The sequence below is a fragment of the Zonotrichia albicollis genome, chromosome 4, assembly GCF_047830755.1.
Source record: "Zonotrichia albicollis isolate bZonAlb1 chromosome 4, bZonAlb1.hap1, whole genome shotgun sequence".
NCBI classification, from domain to species: Eukaryota; Metazoa; Chordata; class Aves; order Passeriformes; family Passerellidae; genus Zonotrichia; species Zonotrichia albicollis.
The window spans coordinates 33,104,266-33,124,068 of record NC_133822.1 but is presented as its reverse complement, the minus strand read 5'-3'; the positions used below and the strand labels follow the sequence as shown (position 1 = coordinate 33,124,068).

At 40.9% G+C, this 19,803-nt stretch overlaps 1 protein-coding gene across 2 annotated transcripts in view; it reads left to right on the top strand.

The window, feature by feature from the left end:
• Positions 1 to 354: 354 nt before the first annotated feature.
• The window catches only part of MYH9 (myosin heavy chain 9), a 70,187-nt gene continuing 50,738 nt past the window's right edge, over positions 355 to 19,803 (top strand). For both annotated transcript variants that reach the window (XM_005488558.4, XM_026794517.2), the window contains exons 1-2: positions 355 to 511; positions 15,947 to 16,299. In XM_005488558.4, the coding sequence (XP_005488615.1) occupies positions 15,967 to 16,299 (333 nt within the window). In that variant the 5' untranslated portion in view covers positions 355 to 511; positions 15,947 to 15,966. The remainder of the gene's footprint in view (positions 512 to 15,946; positions 16,300 to 19,803) is intronic.

The window sequence follows — 19,803 nt, the reverse complement described above, 5'->3', positions numbered from 1 at the left end:
AGACCGGCGCGGGGCATTGTGGGGCTGCCGCGGCGTGGGGCGTTGTGGGGGCGGCTCGGCCGGGCTCGACCCGAGCGGATCGGAGCGGGGGAGTCCTACCCGACCCCGCAGCCTGCACGGTGGAGCCCTCGGAGCCCCCGAAGCTCCTCAGCCGCCGCTCCCAGCCCGAGCGGCCGCGGTGCCGGGCTAGGCTGAGCGGGACGGGGCGGGGCCGGGCGGGGCGCACGGGCGTTGCTAACGGCTCAACGGCTTCCTCAGCCTCCGCACACCTCGGCCACTCTGATTGGTCGTGTTGGCCGTCAATCTTCGGTAGCGGGGGCACCATTGGTGGGCGGTGGCGTAAGGGGTGGGGCGGCCCCGCCCGGGCGGGCGGGCGGCTCAGCAGAGCCGGTGAGCGAGCGGCGGTCGCGGTGCCGCGGGAGGAGCCGCAGCCGGAGGACGCCGCACTCTTGTCGTGAGGAGCGCAGCCGCCGCCGCGGCGTTTCCTTCCCTCCACCGTAGCCGGGCTCAGGTGAAGCCGGTCGGGCGGGGCAGTGGGCGCGGGTGGGCTCTGGTTTTCCCCCCTGGCGCCGCGCTTTCCTCCCTCCCTCGCCGGGTTTGGCGCCTCTTTGTCCGGCCGGGCGAGAAGGCTCCCGCTGTCCCGCCGCTCCGTGTCCGCTCGGTCCCCGTGGGACCTGCCGGGCTGGCGTGCTCCCCGTGTCTCCCCCGGGGCCGTGCGTGCCCGCGGAGTTGCCGCTCTGCTCCCTGCGGGCCCCGCGAACCGGCCTCCCGCAGGTGGGGTGGGTGACTGGCGCCCTGTGCCACCGTAGCCCGCTCCTTCCCCTCCCTGCTGCCCTCCGCTGCCCGGCCCGCGGCGGCAGCGGGCAGGGGCCGCCGGGGGCCGCAGCTGTCAGGGCTGCAGCCTGAGTCACGGGCTGACAGCCCTCCTGCAGACACCGCCATGGGCTTGGCTTCCGCCCGCCCGCCCGCCCGGCTCCACTTCCTCGTTCGTTTGGGCCAGGAGAGAGAGGGAGGGAGGGAGGAGGGAGTGACAGGGCAAGATGAAGCTTGCACCGAGAGCTCTTGCAGATAGCTTGTGCTTTCAGGCATCACCTCCAACAGAGTAGTAAAAGTTCTCCGGCTTTGAGTGGTATCTTTACCGACTTGTAGGTGCGGAAAGTAACGAGTTTCATAGCCCCCGAGCGCGGTGCCTGCCCAGGAAGTTTAATGAGAATTGCTCCTAATTCGCCTAAACACAGGGTGAAATGAGTTTTAAAAGAATAACACGCTTCTGGTACTAAAAGGGGATTTTTCAGAAGTGAACTGCATTGGTCGGCAAACTCTGCAGGCAGTGACTCTTTAATTCCACTTTGTTTTCCTCTTTACAATTCCTTTCCTTCTTTTTTTTCCTCTCGATGCACTGTTTGTGCTCTTGATCTTTCTTCTTCTGTAGGTTTTTCTGCCATATCCTGTCACGATGTCCTGAGCCACACTCCATCAGAGTGGACTAAGAACCTAAGCTTTTTTATAACTGGGCAGGTCTTCCAAAACACAGTAATCTCTCAAACAATGCATTAAAAAAATATGCTTCAAACTTGTAAAGATACTGTAGTAGTCTGCAGGCCAAGGTCCATTTATAATTTGCCTGCTGTAAGGAAATACAAGGTGACTTATATGGAGACTGTTGAACCGTGGATTGGAAGATTAAATTACGCATTCTTGACTCTTGTATACATCTCCTATTCCTAAGGCTAGGTATGGTAAAGTTTTAACTCCAAAGTAACAACCGTCTAATCAGTTACTGCCTGTGTTAAATGCCTTTGAAATTAGTCACTAGGTCACGATGTGACTAAGTTCACTTATCAATGGCATTCCAGCAAAAATCATGGTGCAGATAGGTATTGACTCAGAAGGCTTCAATGAGATAAACTGATATTTTATTAACTAGAAAGTTGTAATGAGAGGAAAGCAATTGATAAATGTAAGTGGTACAGAAGGGTTTTGAAGTTGTTAATCACAATTTTCCAAACTGTATAAACACAAGGCTTCATGCTAATCTAACCTTGTGAAAATAACTACAAGGAAATCATTCAACAGTTCTATGATGCTCCATATCAGGTGGAACTGCTGAAATTATGTGTTATTGCACTTATTCATACTGTGTGCACTGTCTTTATGGAGGTGGACAGGCAAAAATTTCTGTAGTACTGAAGTAGAAGCAAAATTGGTAGTAGTGTAACTTCTTTACTGACCTGAAACGTCCAGGTGAATGTGACTGGCACCAAGCTGGTGAGTGATGTGGTTCTTTTTGGAATCTGGTGTTATCCCTTGGATGCTTGACTTGTGTAGCCAAGGTCTGACTTTGGAAGACCTCTGGAGAAGTGTTTGTGCTGCCAAATAGCCTGTGTCTGTTTCTGTATAAACAGGAAGACTTAATAGTCAGGTTCTGTCTGCCCCAAAAGAATAAGTGAAGAAACTTTTATAGGCTTTTGCATAGACTGTTGGGCTATTTCTACCATGGTTGTGGGTTGGTTTTTTGGTTGTTTCTTTGTTTCTTTTTTCTTTCAGGTTAATCTTGTAAGAAAAATGTTGCCAGATGATAATTTCATCTCAAGAGATAAAGAATAAGATTTTTTTTTTCATTATTTTCTCTGCATAGATTTTGATGTGTTTCAGAATGTTTTAAGAAGACAAATAGCTTGTGAGTGCTATACTGTAATCTTATAATTTACTATAATGAAAAAGTAATAATAATAAAAATAAAACCAACCTTGTCCAGTAAAATCATAGGAAAGAGAACAGAAAAATCTCTCGCTTAGGAAGCTAAAATAATCTTTGTTGTCCAGCGTATTATTTAGGTATTATGAAAAATGTTGGGGAGTGTTCAAGCTGTGTAGCCAGTGGTCACTCTAATACTCACTCATCTTCAAGTTGAAAACTGCCTTGCAGTTGGATGCCACAGGCGCTTAACTCTCTTTGCAACATTACTTTGCACTGTAAATGTATCTTCTACAAATGCGAGACTTGCATTTACCACTTCAACAAACTATCTTGAAAACCATGAACCATTATCATCTTGGAAGGTCTTTAAAAACAGTGCACTGACTGTATTAATTCACAGGCTGGTTGTGTGTCAGGCTATTCACATGCAGGTACGAGGGAGTGCATGGATATCAGCTACTGCTGGCTTTGTGAAAATACACTTCAGTTGTGTCTGTCTATATCCAAATTTCAGATTAGGTTCTGTTAATGTCCAGAACAAAGGAGACAGGACATGTGTCAGAGGTTTTGTGATTTCTGAGCTGATTCTTCTCAGTCTTCCTCTTCCACCCCATCCCTAGGCCTGTGTCTTGCCCAGATTGATGTCGCTTATGGATTAGTGTGACGGTAATAGGGTGAGATTATAAGTGGGCCCATGGGAGGTACAGGAACTCATCTAGTTAATGCAAGGTTTACTGAAAGGGGAAGTCAAAGCTAAGGTTGTGTTATTCCCCACAGTACATCTGCTTTTTGGTGTGGTAGCTTTGGGTTATTGGGTAACATGCTGAAACTAACTGATGACTGGAGTGCATTTTAGACGCTCATAATTAGTGTGCATGTCTACTAAAAGGTGTCCAAAACCTTAATCTTCAGTGTATGATATAATGTATTTTTGTTTGTTTGACTTAATAATGCACTCAGTGCCCTCTAACATAAATTTTTTTTCTTTTATTTCTTGTGTAAATATCTCGTTACTCTTTGCTTTCTTAGTTTATAATTGAGGCAGAGCTGTTTGCATGTTAAGTAGAGAAATTGTGTGCCTGACATTAAGTCTTCTGTGGGTTGGAACAAAACTATAATAGCAGAGGATTGCCTACAGCAGCATTGTTTTTGCTGGCAGTTGTTCTAACTTAATGGTGGCTCGGTGACCTTGTACCTTAAATTTCTTTTCAGTTTAACCACAGCATGGTTCTAATTGAGTTTTCTAGCGTAGAAAGAGATGGAAACTAGCAACCTGATTTTAATAGAGTAAGCTGAAGCAAAAACACAAATGCAACTTCTGCCCTGGAAGCTAATGCAAATGGGTGTTGTCCAACTAAATGAAATGCATCAATTTACAAGTTCATCTTAATTATGGTTTATCCGCTTCGCTTTTTTCTTCAGTGGCTGTGAGAACTTGTTCGGAGTACTTGAAGTAATAATCTCAACACTGATTCGTCTTGTAGTGCCAGGCCACTGTAGTGGTTTAAAAGCTTCTGACCTCACTCCAGCCCAGTTGTGTTCAGCATAATGGGTTAGTCCCCATTTTCCATTAATGGTCCTTTGGCCTTTTACTGTTCTGCACAATCTGTTGCCATTCTGAGCATCCTGAAGAGTCTGGAGAAACACTAGTGTGCAGTTTTCTGGTGATGGAGCTGTGATTGATTTCATTGTGTGATACTTTTGGAGCTAGTACTGCTAAGTCATGTTCTTTTTAACCATAGCAAAAGGGAAACTGGAAAATTGATCTGGCATACTTTGTCTGCTGTAAATTTTTTCTTGTAGAAGTATTACAAATGTATTGCTGCTGGTTGCAGAGAGGTATAATGAAATGTAATGCTGTATGCTGTGTCTTGACTCCATGACCTATTTATGAAATTTATGCCTCTAGAGTTGTGTGCATAGGGTTTGGATTCTGCTTGTCTTCATGACTAGAAATATAAATTTCTCCTAATGCATGTATGCTGACTTTACTGAGAGCAGTAAATAAAACCACATGGGTAAGTGACTTCAGTAATCTCAGGCTAATAATTAATATGTTAAGGGAAACTTAACTTGAAAATCTGTATCATGAAGTCTTCTTAACTGATGAATACTTCCATTCATCAAGAGCTACCATTTTAATGAGTCTCGGCAGGAAATCCATTGTGATATATCCCTCTGCACAGAACTGGAGTTCTGGTTTGCGTGAAAGCAAAATGGGCCTTCAGACTTGTAAGAAAAAGGGTTGAGAGAAATTTTACAGCTCTATTTTGTCACTTGTGTGCAATCAGAGGGGTTTTTTTTCCTGCTGGGCAGCTTCCTGTTTAAAATCTTAGACTTAAAGCATGCTCTTGTAATAGTTTACTTCACTTTTTATTGTTTGTAGTGATGAGAGTACATTCACCTGTGTTTTTCTTTTTAAGTTCAAGATTTGACCAGTTCATTTGAATTTAGACTCTTTTACTCAACCTTGGAGGTGCAGTAGATTTGACTTTGGTTAAAGTTGGTTATGGTCAACAACCAACCCAGTTAGTTTTAGTAACAGAATTGTTTTAAATGTCCAAGAAAAAAAAAAACAGAAAGGAAACCTACAGCCAAATTTTAATTAAAAATTTAGTTGCTTCTGTTTCTTTCGAAATGTGACTGACTTAACAGAACTGTAGTATCAGTTTGTAGGTCAATTGTTAGTAAGTTCTTTTTGACAGGGACTGTTAAATGTAGGTCTGCTTGCCATTTATTGCAAGAGATTCCAATCTTTCTGTGCCAGAATTGATAAAATCAGTTATTTTGGAATGTGTGAACAAAGTAATTTTAATTGATGTGCTATCAATTTAAGAAAAAGAAACCTTATCTTAGAATTTAGACATACTTGAACAGGTATAGGGTGCCTAGATGAAAGAACTTCTCAAGAAATACAGAATGTAAATCTGAAGTCAAACCAGTGAACTGGATTAGTAAATTCCTGGCTAAGCACTTGAAACTAGTTGGTTTGTATAGTAAATTGATTTTTGCACCTTTTTTAAATGTAGATAAAAAAATACTCTCAGGCTTCTATTTTAGCTATATCAGTCATAGTTCTAAATGTAGAGGAAGGTATTGACACTTTGCTTTGGGTTTTTTGGGTGGTTGTGAGGATGGGTAGCTGTGTGTTTAACAGTTAGTGAGTGGAACAGGTCAGAAGGGGAGGATTTGAGATGAAGATAACCAGAAACAGCAATTTAATTAATAAATTCCTCATTGTGGTAACTATCTAGAAAACAACTTTACTTTTTACTTGTACATGCATATGAGGTAGTCTAAGAAATATTTCTTTTGTATTAGTGGAATTTTATTTTTTTAGCAGAATGCCACTTAAAGATATTTTGTTCTTCATAGTTGTGGTTCAGACGTCGCTTTTCTCCCCATTGTTCAGAGATAGAAATGATTTTATCCCTTTCTGACATCAAGTGGAATGTATTCAGACTTCTCAAAATTGTTTAAATAAATGGAAGTACGGATGCAGATACACTGTTGACTACCTAAAATAGTTAAATAATTGGATTCTTGAAACGGCTGTGTTTCAAGTGTAAGTGTCTGCATACTGACCAAGTAAATCTTCTTTCTTAGAGGAGGATAAATACCAAATAAGATTTCTCTACAAGCACAAAAACTCTTTAAATTGTGTCTTAAGATTTGTGACTTTACCCAGGCAATAAAAGCTAAGCGAACTGGTTTATGTTGCAGTATGAATCTTTATAGCAGACACTAAAGTCTGTGACATTTCATTACACAGTAAATTATTGTGAATTGGTTTAATGGCCCTTTCCAAGTTTAATGCAGTATATGATTGGAAAAGTAAAATGAGAACACACAAATGTGATGAGAAAGATGTATTAGTCATAAAAGAAGGATTGCCGATTTATTAGGCAAATTAATGTAACTTCTAAAAGCCATCTACATTGCCCATGTAGCACTGACATATACATGTGCAAAATCAGTTTATCTTCTTCTTGCACGTGGTGGGAGCTAATCTGTTATGTGGCAAATCTTAATTTTTTTCATAATGGGCAGAACTGTATAAATAAATTCTAGTTCTTTAGTGCTCAAAAAACTTGATGTAGACTTAAATGATAAATATCACCATGTTATATTACTGCTAATTCTGTTAGGAAAAAGTGCAGCTGCAGTAGTGGTTCAGCTCTTGCTTGTGTAGATAAGGAGAAGAATATCAGAGAGTCACAGGATTGTTTGGGTTGGAGGGGACATTAAAGATCATTTTGTTCCATTCCCCTGCCACGAGGGACGCCTTTCACTGGGCCAGGTTGCTCAGAGCTCCATCCAACCTGGCCTTGTGCACTTCCAGGGATGAGGCATGCAGAACCTCTCTGGGCAGCCTGTTCCAGTGCCTCACCACCACAGCACTGCTGTGCATCCATATGGGTGTGGACAGTCTTGCTAACTATGGTGGAAACACACAAAACAGTTTTCTGTGGTCAGTGTTTCCTTATGGTTTTTTTGTCCTTTTAGGGCAGAAAGCAAAACTTTATTGGATAGTTTCAAATTATATTTGTTTCCTCCTATGGAAATCATGGAATGTCTTATCAGTCACCTGTCAAAATGAGATAATTTTCTTTTTTTCCAAAAAAGTCTTTTCTAGAATTGCCAGAATATAGAAAATTTTATATGCCATATAGCCATGATTGTAATAGTCCAGACTAAGTTTCTACTTCAACAGGGCAGTTTCTGCCCTTGCTTTTATTCATCTGAGATTGAAAGATGAGTCCTTTCTTCTCCTCTAACACAAAAATCCGTGTTTCAGGAGATCCAGACAGGGGGGCACGGTTGGGTGAATTCTAAAATTAGTGATGCCTAATGCTGTTCCTTTTTAAAGACTGATATATTTGCCAATGAGAGAAGAAAGCACAGGTCAGGGAGGGAGCAAGCTAACCAGAAGACAAACTTGAGTGTTCCTCGTGTGCTCTACTGCACCAGGAGCTTTCTGTAGAACAATGCTTATAATGGATAGCTAAGAGGCTGTGCCAGACCTTGAATGCAGTAGGGAAATGCCACAATCTGGATTTTTAGACCCTCTTGAACATGATATTTATGAGCATAAGTATTTATAAAACAAATATAATAAAAATAAGCATAAATACTTTCAACCTGGCCTCCTTACTCATCTTGGAACGTAAAGGCTATGTAGCTTTTTCTTCTTTGTGTAAGAGTTGCTGTGTTCTCATGTCCAAAAAAAGTCATTCTTCAGACCCCTACCTCAGACATCACTGTCATAAAGAGAGATGATGTAGGTCTTGTTATTGAACTGTTATGTATTGCTGGAAGGGTTGAGAATCCAGCTTAGACCCTGTAAAGACAGTACACTTCTCTGTGCCAGGATTTTTGCCTGCCATCCCCATAGCTGCTGTAAGTGTGCAGCAGAATGATTTGAAACAAAAATAAAAATATGAGATGTAGCAGAAGGCTGCTTGTACACAGTCCTAGTTTGGCACAGTAGGCTGAACTGGAAGTTTTTAGAGAAACTTCTGCTGCAAAGTAAAAATAATACTTTTTATAATTATTTACTGGACACATTTACACTGATGATTTGTTCTTTTCATTGTGAACTGGAAGATGATTAGTAGTATTGATCAAAGCAATTTGTCAGTTAATGTTAGCAAGAGTAATTGTTCCTGTAAGATGACTATCTTGGCCAGGTAAATGCTAAATATTTGCATCTAAAAGGATGAACCAGCCCTGTATTTTTTGTCTCTGTATTTAGATGTAATTGTTTTATTTCTTGTCTGCTCTTGCAGTGAATTGAAACCCGGCATTGACAAAAAGGACAGAGTGCTAATTGATGTATGTAGAGCTACCTTACACAGTTCCTCAGAGTTCTTGGCAGATACATTTTTGCCTTAAATCAGAATATCAGGGAAGAGATGAAAAGTGACCCCGAGGTAACAAAGGTTAAAACTTTCTAAGCTCTTCCCCCCTCTCTCCTGCCATGTCCGTAGGGAACTCTGCATGCCTGATCAGAACTTATGCAGGCCATTATGCCTCCTGAAAACAAGTCTTCCAGCAAAACAGCTTGAACAGCAGGGATGGGCTGCAATTTTCTGAACTACAGCTGTCCCCTTAAGTGGGATTACTTTGCTGAGTGGTCACGAAGAATGTGTTCTCCCCCCGGAATGTTTTCCTTGTGGGCACACTGTCTCTGTAAGAGGAATTCTCTCCTCTGCTGAGAAGGCATGTACTGTACTCCACTAATGAGAAACAACAGTTGCAGAAAGTGTATTATGCAGGATTGTAAACTTGGAATATTTATTCAAAGTGAATGGGGTTGGGTGGCAGCCAGCCTAGCTTTGTCATGCTAAAGACTGGACTTGAAATCAACAGAAGGCTGCCATCCCCCTCCCTAAATCAGTGTTTGGTGTGTTTGAACAGCATGCACAGGCTTCATAGAGCTGGTTAACTGTATTGGTGCCATCTACATGGTAGTGTAGTAGTCTTTGTCTCCCTGAACTCACAAGGTGCAATTAAAATAGAGGCAAGCATACCCTCCCTAGCATTAACTTAACTATGCCTGCCTTTATTTGCCTGTAACCTACAGTGGTTAATTACTGCATGCAGTGTGGTTGCCCAAGATTGTTCCCGTGCTTCTGTAGCCCGTGGTGAAGCCACTGCGTTATTACCCTGTTTTCAGTCTTTGGTACCCAACAGTAGCCACTTCAGATTGGCATTAGTATTTGTTAAATGAACATATGCCATGCTTGTGGGACTGTTCTCACACTCCTACTGTATTTGAACCCAGTGGAGAGAAAAGGTGATTATTAAGTGGCATGGAAGCGTCTTGCTTGTATGTGGCTTTGTGGCCTTTGCATTTTGCTATTGGGTGTCCCAGCTGCCGGAGCAAACCCCCTCTGTCAGCTGTTACAGCAGAATATATGAAAGTGCTGCTTCACACATACCAGAGTGGTGCTTGGCAGCTGATGAAGAGGGCTGGACATGGAGAAACCGAGAAGCATTTATTCCATGTTCACTGTTCTGAGTGTGTGTGTTGGGTACCTTTAGGCCACTTGGAAGGTGCAGAATTTCCTTCAGTTTCTTTCTTTTGTCTTACCTGTAGTCTGGCCAGTAGGTCACTTCTGTGCAATAGAAGCATCACTTATGCATTAGATAATTAGATTCCTCGTTCTGGGTTCTTTGAGCCCCACATACAGAGAGGGCACTTTAGTGCTCTACCTTGAGTTTAATTTGCAGTAATAAACAGGGTAGCTGGCAAGTCTGGGCAGCACTACAGTCAAACTGAATATGCAACAATAATTGCCAGCAAACTGCATTCCAGTTGTGAAATAAATCTTTCAACAATGTATTGTGTGCGTCAGACTGTGACTGGAGAGGAAAGCAGTGAACTCCGGTAAGCCTAATAGCAGTCATTATGAGTCCCAAATAAAGCTGAAATAGAAGAAATGAGTCTGCATGGCAGCATTCTGAATGGAAAGGGTAAGTGCAGCTCGGTGCCTTCAGCGGGGCTGCCTGTGAGGGGGTGTTAATTGCGAGCTCAGGTACTTGCCTGGTGGTGTATTCTCTGTGGGACAACTGAAATTCGTGATTCTTGCATTCAGCCTGAAGCATCAGGCACTGGTGTGTCTCAATGTACTGAACTTGGGAAATAAGCAGCTATAACCTGTCCATCAGTTCAGCTTCCTGCCAGCTTTTCCCTTTCCTTTCCCTCTGCCTCCTTGTGATTCATTTCTCACCCTTAGTAATTTCAACTCCGGTTTTTATGTGGGTGTTGCTTACAAATTGGAGCAGTTTGGGCTAACAAACTTTACAGTTTTCTTTTCCATAAATATACTGTCACTTGGAGCTGTAAAGTGTCACTCTAACCTAAACAAATGAGATCTGAACAGTTCCTTAGTGAATACAAGGGAATTATAGGAAGTTTCTTCTTGGTAGGTTAGGGGTTTTATCATGTCAGTTCATGGTCACTGTAGCTAGCCTGGCCAGTAAAGTCTATTTTAGACTAGTTTAGTCTAGTGTTCTAGCTGCTCTTAAATTTAATTTGAGGAACCACATTCAGCTGGCTGGGGAAAGTGAAATAGTTGAATTGTAGGAATAATACAAGTATTAGCTGTTCAGATCATAGCTTAGCAAGGATTCCCATCATATGACTCTTACTGACCAAACTTAGTTTGAATAATTTGCAGCTTCTCAGATTATTTTTTAAATGCTGTGTATTAACAAATAATCCAAGTTCTCACTGAGTGCAACTTAGTTGTACCTAAAATAGGGCCATGAGTGACCAGCAGTGCTATAACTTTCTAGTGCAAAAATCTTGTCTTGCTTATAGAAATGGTGTACAGTCCTTTTGTTCTGGGAAAGAGCCTTTTGTCTTGTATTGCACCCTCCGACAAGCTGCTAAAGGTAAGATAGTCTGGAAAATGGTGGCAAAGTTGTATTCATGAACTGCCTTTAAAAGGTGAACATTTTAAAGAAAGGGAAATTAACTTGTAGTCTAAATATGTTTGCTGTTTATTGTTCATTCTTTTTGTCACCCTTTAGGTGACAAAAAAAGCGTGAACAATTACTTTACTTCCTGTTGCACTGCAAGTAGAAAGGCCACTAGGCAAACCATGTGGGAGGATTGTTTAATATGAAATCACAGGAGATTTGTAACAGTGTTTTACTGGCAGATACGAAGCAGAAGAAAACTTCCAGTAATTATCCACTTACATCCCTTTTCAGGCTGGCTCAGTCTTACAGCAAAGTTCTGAAGTGTTGATCTCAATTGCCAAGGATTCTGTGCATGTATATGGCTGTTTTGCATCCTTGCTAGCACAGTATTTCACAAACTTCTCATAATTCATTAAAGCAGGGAAATGAAATGGTGTGTGAGTAAAACTGTCTTTTCCAGTATAGTAATGCATCTTTGCTAGGAATGAGGCTGAAGCCAAGAAAGAGCAGTGTGGGGATCCCTACTTTAACCATGGTTTAGGTAACTCAAATTAGAGGTGTTTCCTTGCCCAGCCAGTGCTCTGGTACCTGCAAGTGTGATGCTTTAACTCTTGCATTAATGCTCTTATGAAATAAGTATAGAATTCTTGTGAATTCTATTTCTACTTCAGCTGTTGGCTAAATAGTTAGTAAAGCTCATGCTTATCTAATTGAGCAGTGGCTCACTCCAGGAACAGTTCTGTGGCTACTGACAGAGTGAATGTCTGGGGGGAAATACAAATAGTTACTGAAAATTTAATTGCAAGTAGGTAATGTTCTGTGCTTTTAGCACTTGTAAAATGCTTGTTATTGAAAGAAAGGGACCTTACAGCAGAGGTATCCTTTAGACCTTTCCAAACCAGATAAAGTATTTGTTCCCAGGTTTATGGGAAGCACTTGATGTTGCTTTAAGTAGAGTGTGTGTGAAGTGTCTTCTAATTCAAGCCTTAAGGCTATGAAATTGCAGGAGACTAAGGCAAACTTCTGTCCATATGACTGTATTCCAGTGAGGGTTTGGAGTAATTCTGCCTAGTTCAATGGGAATGCATGTCATCTTAAGTTAAATCCAGTGTTTGACTTGTTCCTCTCAAAAGAATTTGTCTGCTGGGAAATATGTATGTCAACAGGGCAGTTGGTATTATTTTGTAAGGTTGCACTACATACTGATGTCTTGATCCCATTCATGACACAGAAGGAGCATTTTGTCTCTCTCTGTGACTGTATGGCATCTTTGTAGCAATTATGTAGTTAGTTAAATGACAAAGAATATCTCTTGGATTCAGAAATAATGGAAAACAAGCAAAGCTGGACCAGCCTCTTCCCCAGACTGCTCTGAACCACAATAAGGGAACATACTGGGTTAACAGGGAAGTGACTGTAGTATGTCATTTTTGGAAACAATACTAGGAAGGAGACATTTAAACTCAAAACAAGGATGGTCTGTCTTCCTTCTGTATTCTTTGGTCCTCTTGCCTATAGACTGGGATCAAAAAGAATATTGTTAATGGTATTCTCATCTGGCCGTTGCACAATAGCTGTGTAAAGATAAATGTCCTTGTGCTACATAATTATCTACACCCCAAATGCAAACTACCAGGCAAACAAATTGCTTCTTAATTTGTTCCTAAAAGAGCAATGATTTGCATTCATTGTTAGTTGGTGTAAGAGCTTACTGGGCTTGCTTCCTTCCTTGACCACTTTAAGGGATTTTTAGAAATGCCCAGTGAAATGCAGCATAAGCTGGGAAGATAAGTTTAGGAGCCCATGAGATGGAGCTTGCTGAATCTGATTCCTCTGGTACTGTTCTTGTGGAGAAGACAGATTAATGGTTGGTTTGTGGTGTTGCTAGTTGAGACGCCCTGTGGGTTCGCAGTCAGCCTCGAGAATAGCTCTGATGCCACGTTATCTTAGCTTGGGCCTCTGTCTGTTACTTCTGCTACATGAGGATCCTGTTCTGGAGCACAGGAGAGCTGGTTTAAGATGATGGTAAGAAGGCTGCTGCTGCCATGCATTAGGGGAATTTTCAAGTCTGTTTCAAGTCTGAGGTGCAGACTCTTTTGGAATCTCCTCACTACTGTTTGGTAGTACTTAAAATATTCAAAATTATATTAAATATATATATTTATATATACACTAGATTATACTATATTAATATATATTTAATATATTAAAAATATCTTGAACTTAGTGTTTGGTGAGATTTTAGAATAGCTGTGTTAGGCTATTTCTCCTCCTACTGTGAAAGTTGTTTTGAGCCCTGAAAATAAAAAGGTATAGATGCTCTAGAATGATCTCTTACTGGCTGAAGAATGCACTCTTGTAATATGTGAGATAATTTGGGGTTCCCTTCCTGCAAGGAATTTGTAATAAGCCTCTCTGTAACTATCTTATTTTCTTAGTTCTCTTCAGATCTAGGACTGACTGGGGATACTCTTTGAAAGATTTATTGTGATCTTATCTACTCCTTTGCCTAAAAAAGAATTAGTCTTTATCCTAGAATGTATCTGAAGGTATACTGAATGCATGCATGTACTCTAGCAGTGAGGAAGCGAGGAGGACTGTGTTTCACTGTAATGTAGGACACTTCAGATGGCTGGTTACTTTGGATTCCTCAGGAAATGATGAAACTGAATTTAGCTGAAGCATAGTGCCTCTGTGTCCTGCCTGATTATAGCCAAAAAAGGCAACTGGTTACATTCTGGGAGTTGCATAGGCAGGAAGCTGTGTAATGGAGGGTAGAGCACAGCTGTTGCTTTGCCAAACCTGATACAACTCTGAACACAATTGAATATTTATTTCTTTTTTTTTCTTTTTCCTCTCTTTCCTTCCACTCCCTTTTTTTAACCATTTGATCACAGCCTGCAGATGATACTCTGCAGTGTCATGAAATCCTAATATCTTCTGTTGAATAGTTGGCCTTCTTTATTTGCTATATACTCTGTCAGGCTTGCTGTTATAGGATGGTCTTGGAGCTCTTCTGACAGCTCAGGTTTTTTATGGCAGCCTCCAGACTGCTACATGTTGTCTTTACAACATATCTCTTCATCATGTATCCATGAAAATCTAGTTTTCAGGAATAATATGAAAAGGAGGAGTTGCTCTGAGAATCACCATTGTGGTTGAGCTGGAAGTGTCAGTGACCCTGTGGGGAAGGAGAGATGAGGTCAAGTGTGGAATAGGTGCTTGGCATATCCAGTAAGGCTTAAGACAAAGATTTTAAACTCAAACTAAAGGAAGTGGTTGTTTATAGAGTGATTTTCTCTTTGTTTGCTGAAGAATTTTTGACTGTGAATATACAGCTATCCATACAGTCTCTGGCACAAAGTTACATACCCCCTACAGTGATACATTTGTTGAAAGGGATTTCCCTACACGCTTACAAATGACTGGTGTGGGCATTGGCGCCCATCATTATTATGGCTGATGCTTTTCTGGCTTCATTCACTGTTTGCTAATGCTGGGACTCTACATCTATTGTTGCTTTCATGCATGTTTTGGGAATTGAGCTGCTTATGTCCAGCTTTCAATATCTTTTTGTCTGCAGTGTGTGCAGTCAGACTTCACTTACTTGATTTGCCTGCAGGTTTGTAAATATGAATTCTGTAGAGAAGTTATCCATATAGCTCCTGATAGCCTTCTAGGACATGAGTACTCATATTTTCATTTCCTGTTCTTTAGGTAGTAAAGAGCTCTAGTTTCTATTCAAGCTATGAGAAACATATACTGAGGACACTGTATCTTTGTGAGGAAGAATTTGAGAAGTAATGTTTATGGGATCTGGTAAAGAGGCTGCTGTTACATGGTTAATGAGCCTTGACGCATGCAGTCCTTTTCTGATTGAAAGGACTTTTGAATGGCACTAATAAAATTGCTGCCTTATAAACTGGAAAATCCCTGGCGGTATTGTTCTGGTTTTGATGAAACACTGAATCTAGGGTGCCATTTTTCAAGTATGCAGCCTAAGTCTCCTTTTTGTAGGGATGAAACTCTCTCCTCTATCTGACCGCAGCTTCATAGAAGGATGTTAATAGAAGATATTTAGCTGTAAAGCTTCCTGATTTATTCTGTTACTATCTTGGAGATATTTTGCTACTGAACATTATCTAGGAAAAAAAAAAGATATAAAATGGTGGGTTGGGTATTACTACTAAGCTGGTGATGGAAAGTATCTACTATCAGTCTTAACTGGTGTCTGCAAATTACTATCTTTTAGAAGTAAACTGCACCTCGCATTTCAGGCTGGTTGTTGACATTTCTGAGAAGTTGTGGGTTTTGATTTATAGCTTATCAGGATAAGGAGATACAAAGTAAAAGTGTTGATTCCACATTTATGATTTTATTTCTGAGCCAATATCTCTACCAAGTAGAGCAGTGAAGGGTTACTCTTGACCAGAATGTTACTGACATAGTGTCTGATGCTATGAGGATTGGCACAAATTGTTTGGTGCTTGCCACTTTAATGTCCTTCCTCTTTTCTGCCAAATAATGGCTTCCAAATGCTTAATGGTCGGTGTTTTGTTGTAGGTTTTGGGTTTTTTATAAACTGCTTGCTAGTTTGGTTTTTTTCATACTCTTGGCAAGCAAAACCTTGGCCTTATTGGAAGTTTGACAACTTTAGCAGTGCTTACTAACATGAAATTAAAGGAGGGAGAGGCATGCTCTAATGACCAGGGATTCAGAGTACTTAGCATGTGCCTGTCTGCCTCTGAGAAGTTGCAAGGCAATTTGAGGCTGTAAAAATAACTTTTTTCTTTGTTTCCCCCTTTGTTCACAGGTCCCCAGCTGTAAAGCACAATGGCGCAAAGAGACGCAGATAAGTACCTTTATGTGGACAAAAACATCATCAATAACCCCCTGACTCAGGCTGACTGGGCAGCTAAGAAGCTGGTATGGGTTCCCTCAGAGAAGAATGGCTTTGAGGCAGCTAGCCTGAAGGAAGAAGTGGGAGATGAAGCCATCGTGGAACTGGCAGAGAATGGAAAGAAAGTGAAAGTAAATAAGGATGACATCCAGAAGATGAACCCCCCCAAATTCTCTAAAGTAGAAGATATGGCAGAGCTGACATGCCTGAATGAGGCTTCTGTGCTTCACAACTTGAAGGAGAGATACTACTCAGGACTGATCTACGTAAGTAATCTTGTCTGTTGGGGTAGGAGTTCCTGATGACATAGTGTGCGAACTTAATGTAATTGCACCTAAATGTATGTTTTAGCCTTTCATTGCCCCTATACACAACTCATCATGTGACTTACCTTCCTCCCTCTACTTAAAATTTTTTTCACTAAACTATGCCAATCCCCCTCTAGTTAATGTTGAAAGTTTCAAAGAAGAATGCTATGGTAAATCTGGCTTTAATGTTTTAATGTCTTTGTTTGCAGGATGTTTTGAATGCCTTTTAACTTTCTCTTAGCAAGACACAAGAGCAGTTGGGTAGCGGTGAACAGCGAGTCTGCTCTGAACCTAACCAAATAATAATAATAATAAAAACACAGTCCTATTCCACCCAGCATCTGAAATGTGTTTCCCATGTCTGAAGCTTCAGTGGGAAAGAAGTGCCAAGCTTTTTGTGTGGATCTCAGAGCATCTTTCTAGAGAGGAAACATGTGTGCCTGCATGTACTTACAGATAGGAAATGTTCCTTTTCTTTCCATCCCCAAATGGACAAGAGCAGAGATTCCTGTTTCTCATGGCTGTGTAAATAACAGACGCTATTTATGGGACCAAGGGTCATACCCAATGAAGCAGGCAGCAACCACTTCACTCAATACCAAAGGCAATAAATAGGGGAAGGAGACTTTGGAACCTTGACCTGGTTCTTCAGTTCCCTTCTGATTTTCCCCTTCATGTTGCCTATGTTTAGCAAGCAGATGTTGGTCATGCTAGCTTCTGCTTTATTAATACTCTTCAGTTATAGAATAAGTTGTTAAACTCAGTGATAATGTAAAATTTGTGTGCAGTGATTGGTTAAAACAGGACTAGGGAGAACACAAGGGAGAAACCCATGACTTACTAGTGCTGTGTCTGCTCTTCTGGAGTGGCATGAAGGCATACAAATGACTCTTGGAGAAACTATCAGAGACTATCTGGAAGATGTAAGGCCAATACAAATTTAGTCTGATTTCCACAGTCTGATGTCAAAAGTTGAGAGCTAATATGATTGGGGGTTTATGTAGTTTATTATTTTTGTAGTTAACAACTCCTTCCACTGTTGGTCAAAATCTACTCTCAGATGGAAAACTCTTGGTATTCAGATGAAATAGGATATGCAAGATCCATGTGTAACATTTTTAGAGTAGGAAATACTGCTACATTATATAATAATTGTTGAAAATAATTCAGCAGTGTCTGAAGGTCTGTTCTATGCTGTGCAATGGGCTGTTTCACATATCTTGCAAGATACCATCTGAAATTTCAGACATGGCCTGTGACTAATAAATTGAGTTCTTCTAATTGGATTGTAAGAAGATTGAGATTTTTTTGTAAAAAATCCCCACACCCTTCACCCAAGCAAACCTTGCATAGTGTTTCTCTATTACAGAATCTGAGTCTTGCCAAAACTGTGTTCCTGTGCACTTGTGAAATGGACTGATCTCACCTGTCAGCAGTTCTCAGCAAGTCAGGAGATTTATGGGAAGGCTTAAAATACTTTCATTGGAGTGGCTGTTGGTTGATCATTAATCCGCTTGAAGAAAGGGAGTAGATGCAGTGCATCTCCAGCAGAAATGTGTCTGGAAAGATTGCAGGCAGAGTTCAGTTCTGTTCTTCTGCTTTCTTTCTTATTTGGCAGCAAGGCTGTGTGTTTTTATAAGTTATTATCTTTTCGCCTTTTTATTTATCTTTATTTTTCTGCCTTTTCATCCTGTAATACAAAGGGGGAAATCTTATTGCTGGTAATTGCAGGCAAATTTTGAGTGAGGAGTGACAGACAATTCAAGAACTAAGAGCTTGACTCCAAACACCATTTTGCTATTTCCATGTGTGGATTGGTTCTGCACTGAGGTGACTTGCTAAGAGACTGGCTTTCATATTAACCCTTTCTATTGGGAATCCTTTATCAAAAGATCATTTTCAGCTTTTGTGAATCATTTTTGCTTACCTGAACTGCTTTGTTTGTATTCAGTGTGAAACTCAAAACTCAATCTTACATGTTCCAGTTATTTTATTGAAGTTAAATGTTACTGGAAAATAAATTTTCTGATGCTGTCAGCTTTGTGCCTTGCTGCAGATGGTCCTTTCAACTCCTCAGAGTTAGTTTACCAGTTAGAAAAATAAAACTAGTTCCAGTTTGGCATGTGTGTCACTTGAAATAGTTAGTGAAAGGTAATGCCAGAATTCTATTTTGAGATAGTAGTAATGTCTGAGACAAAGTGCAGATTTCCAAGCCAGTTATGCTTACAATAGATGAGCCTTTGAATTGGAACCTTGGGTTCAATTCAGGGATTTATGCATATGAGTCTTTATTTGTACTTCAGTAAGATGAAGATAACTCTTCTCTGTGGTAGGGCTGGCAGCTTCTGCTTATACATACAACTAAACTTGCTTCCTATATGAAACTGTCAGTTACCTCAACCAGCAGTCATGACATGGTGGTCTTACTCCGTTTTTTATCCCAGCCATAATTAGTTGCCTGTCTTTATTAGACAAAAATATCCCTTCACACAGCTGAGGTCGTTTTACTGCCTGGAAACTTCCCTTAGGTATTTCTCCTGGCAAGCAGAATGCTGGAAGAAGGTGGTAGCTTCTTCTTACATACTTGCCTCATGGTTTCATCACTCTGAGTGAAATTAATGTGTTTCCTTTTCTAAACTGCTGCTCTCATCCATAGGGTGGCTTTAGACATGAACTGTACTTAGAGGAAAAGCAACCATTCTAATCTATCAGCAGTCACAGCCATGAGGAGTCACACATACACAGCTAAGAAAGCTCTGCCTTCCTTGTGGACTTGTGTGCACTGTGAACATGCTGCTCTTGCATTGACCCATTTCTGTCTCTTTGTCCTACTCTGTGTTCCACTGGTGTAGTCAAAGGTCAGGAAAGCATCATTCAGACTTCCAGCTTTTATTCTGTGCTGTGCAAGTGCTGTCAGACTTGATGGAGAACTAAAACTGAGGCAGAAGGAACTGACATTGCTGGCTTGGTTGCTGTAAACTCCTTAAACTGCTCTCTTCAGGCACCACCTGAAACCTAACCTGACTAGAAGCTTAGCTTCCTGGAACTTTAGAAGTACTATGCCAAAAGGTTTTTAGCCAACTTTCATAGTTTTCCACTTTGGAAAGACTTTTAGTATTTTCTGTAAGCCATTCAAGTAGTCCTCAAATATTTTAAAAAATTAATGGAAAAAAAAAAAGGAGGGGAAAAAAAAGAGTAGGTCTGGAAACATATCTTGATTGTTTATACTGGGATGTGGAAAAGAAACCTTAAACATCAATGAAAAACTCACTTCCTGGAGGACTTCTGTCTGAGTCTATATCTGAATCTGCTGCATATAACAGTGGACTTGTTACTTAGTGTTAAGCCAGCATGTAGAAAGATTGGACATAAACTGCATCTGCTACTACAAACTGTGTAGTAGATGCTATTTTCACCCTTCTGATCACTGCAGTCTAATCCTTACCTTTAGCTAAGGAGGTA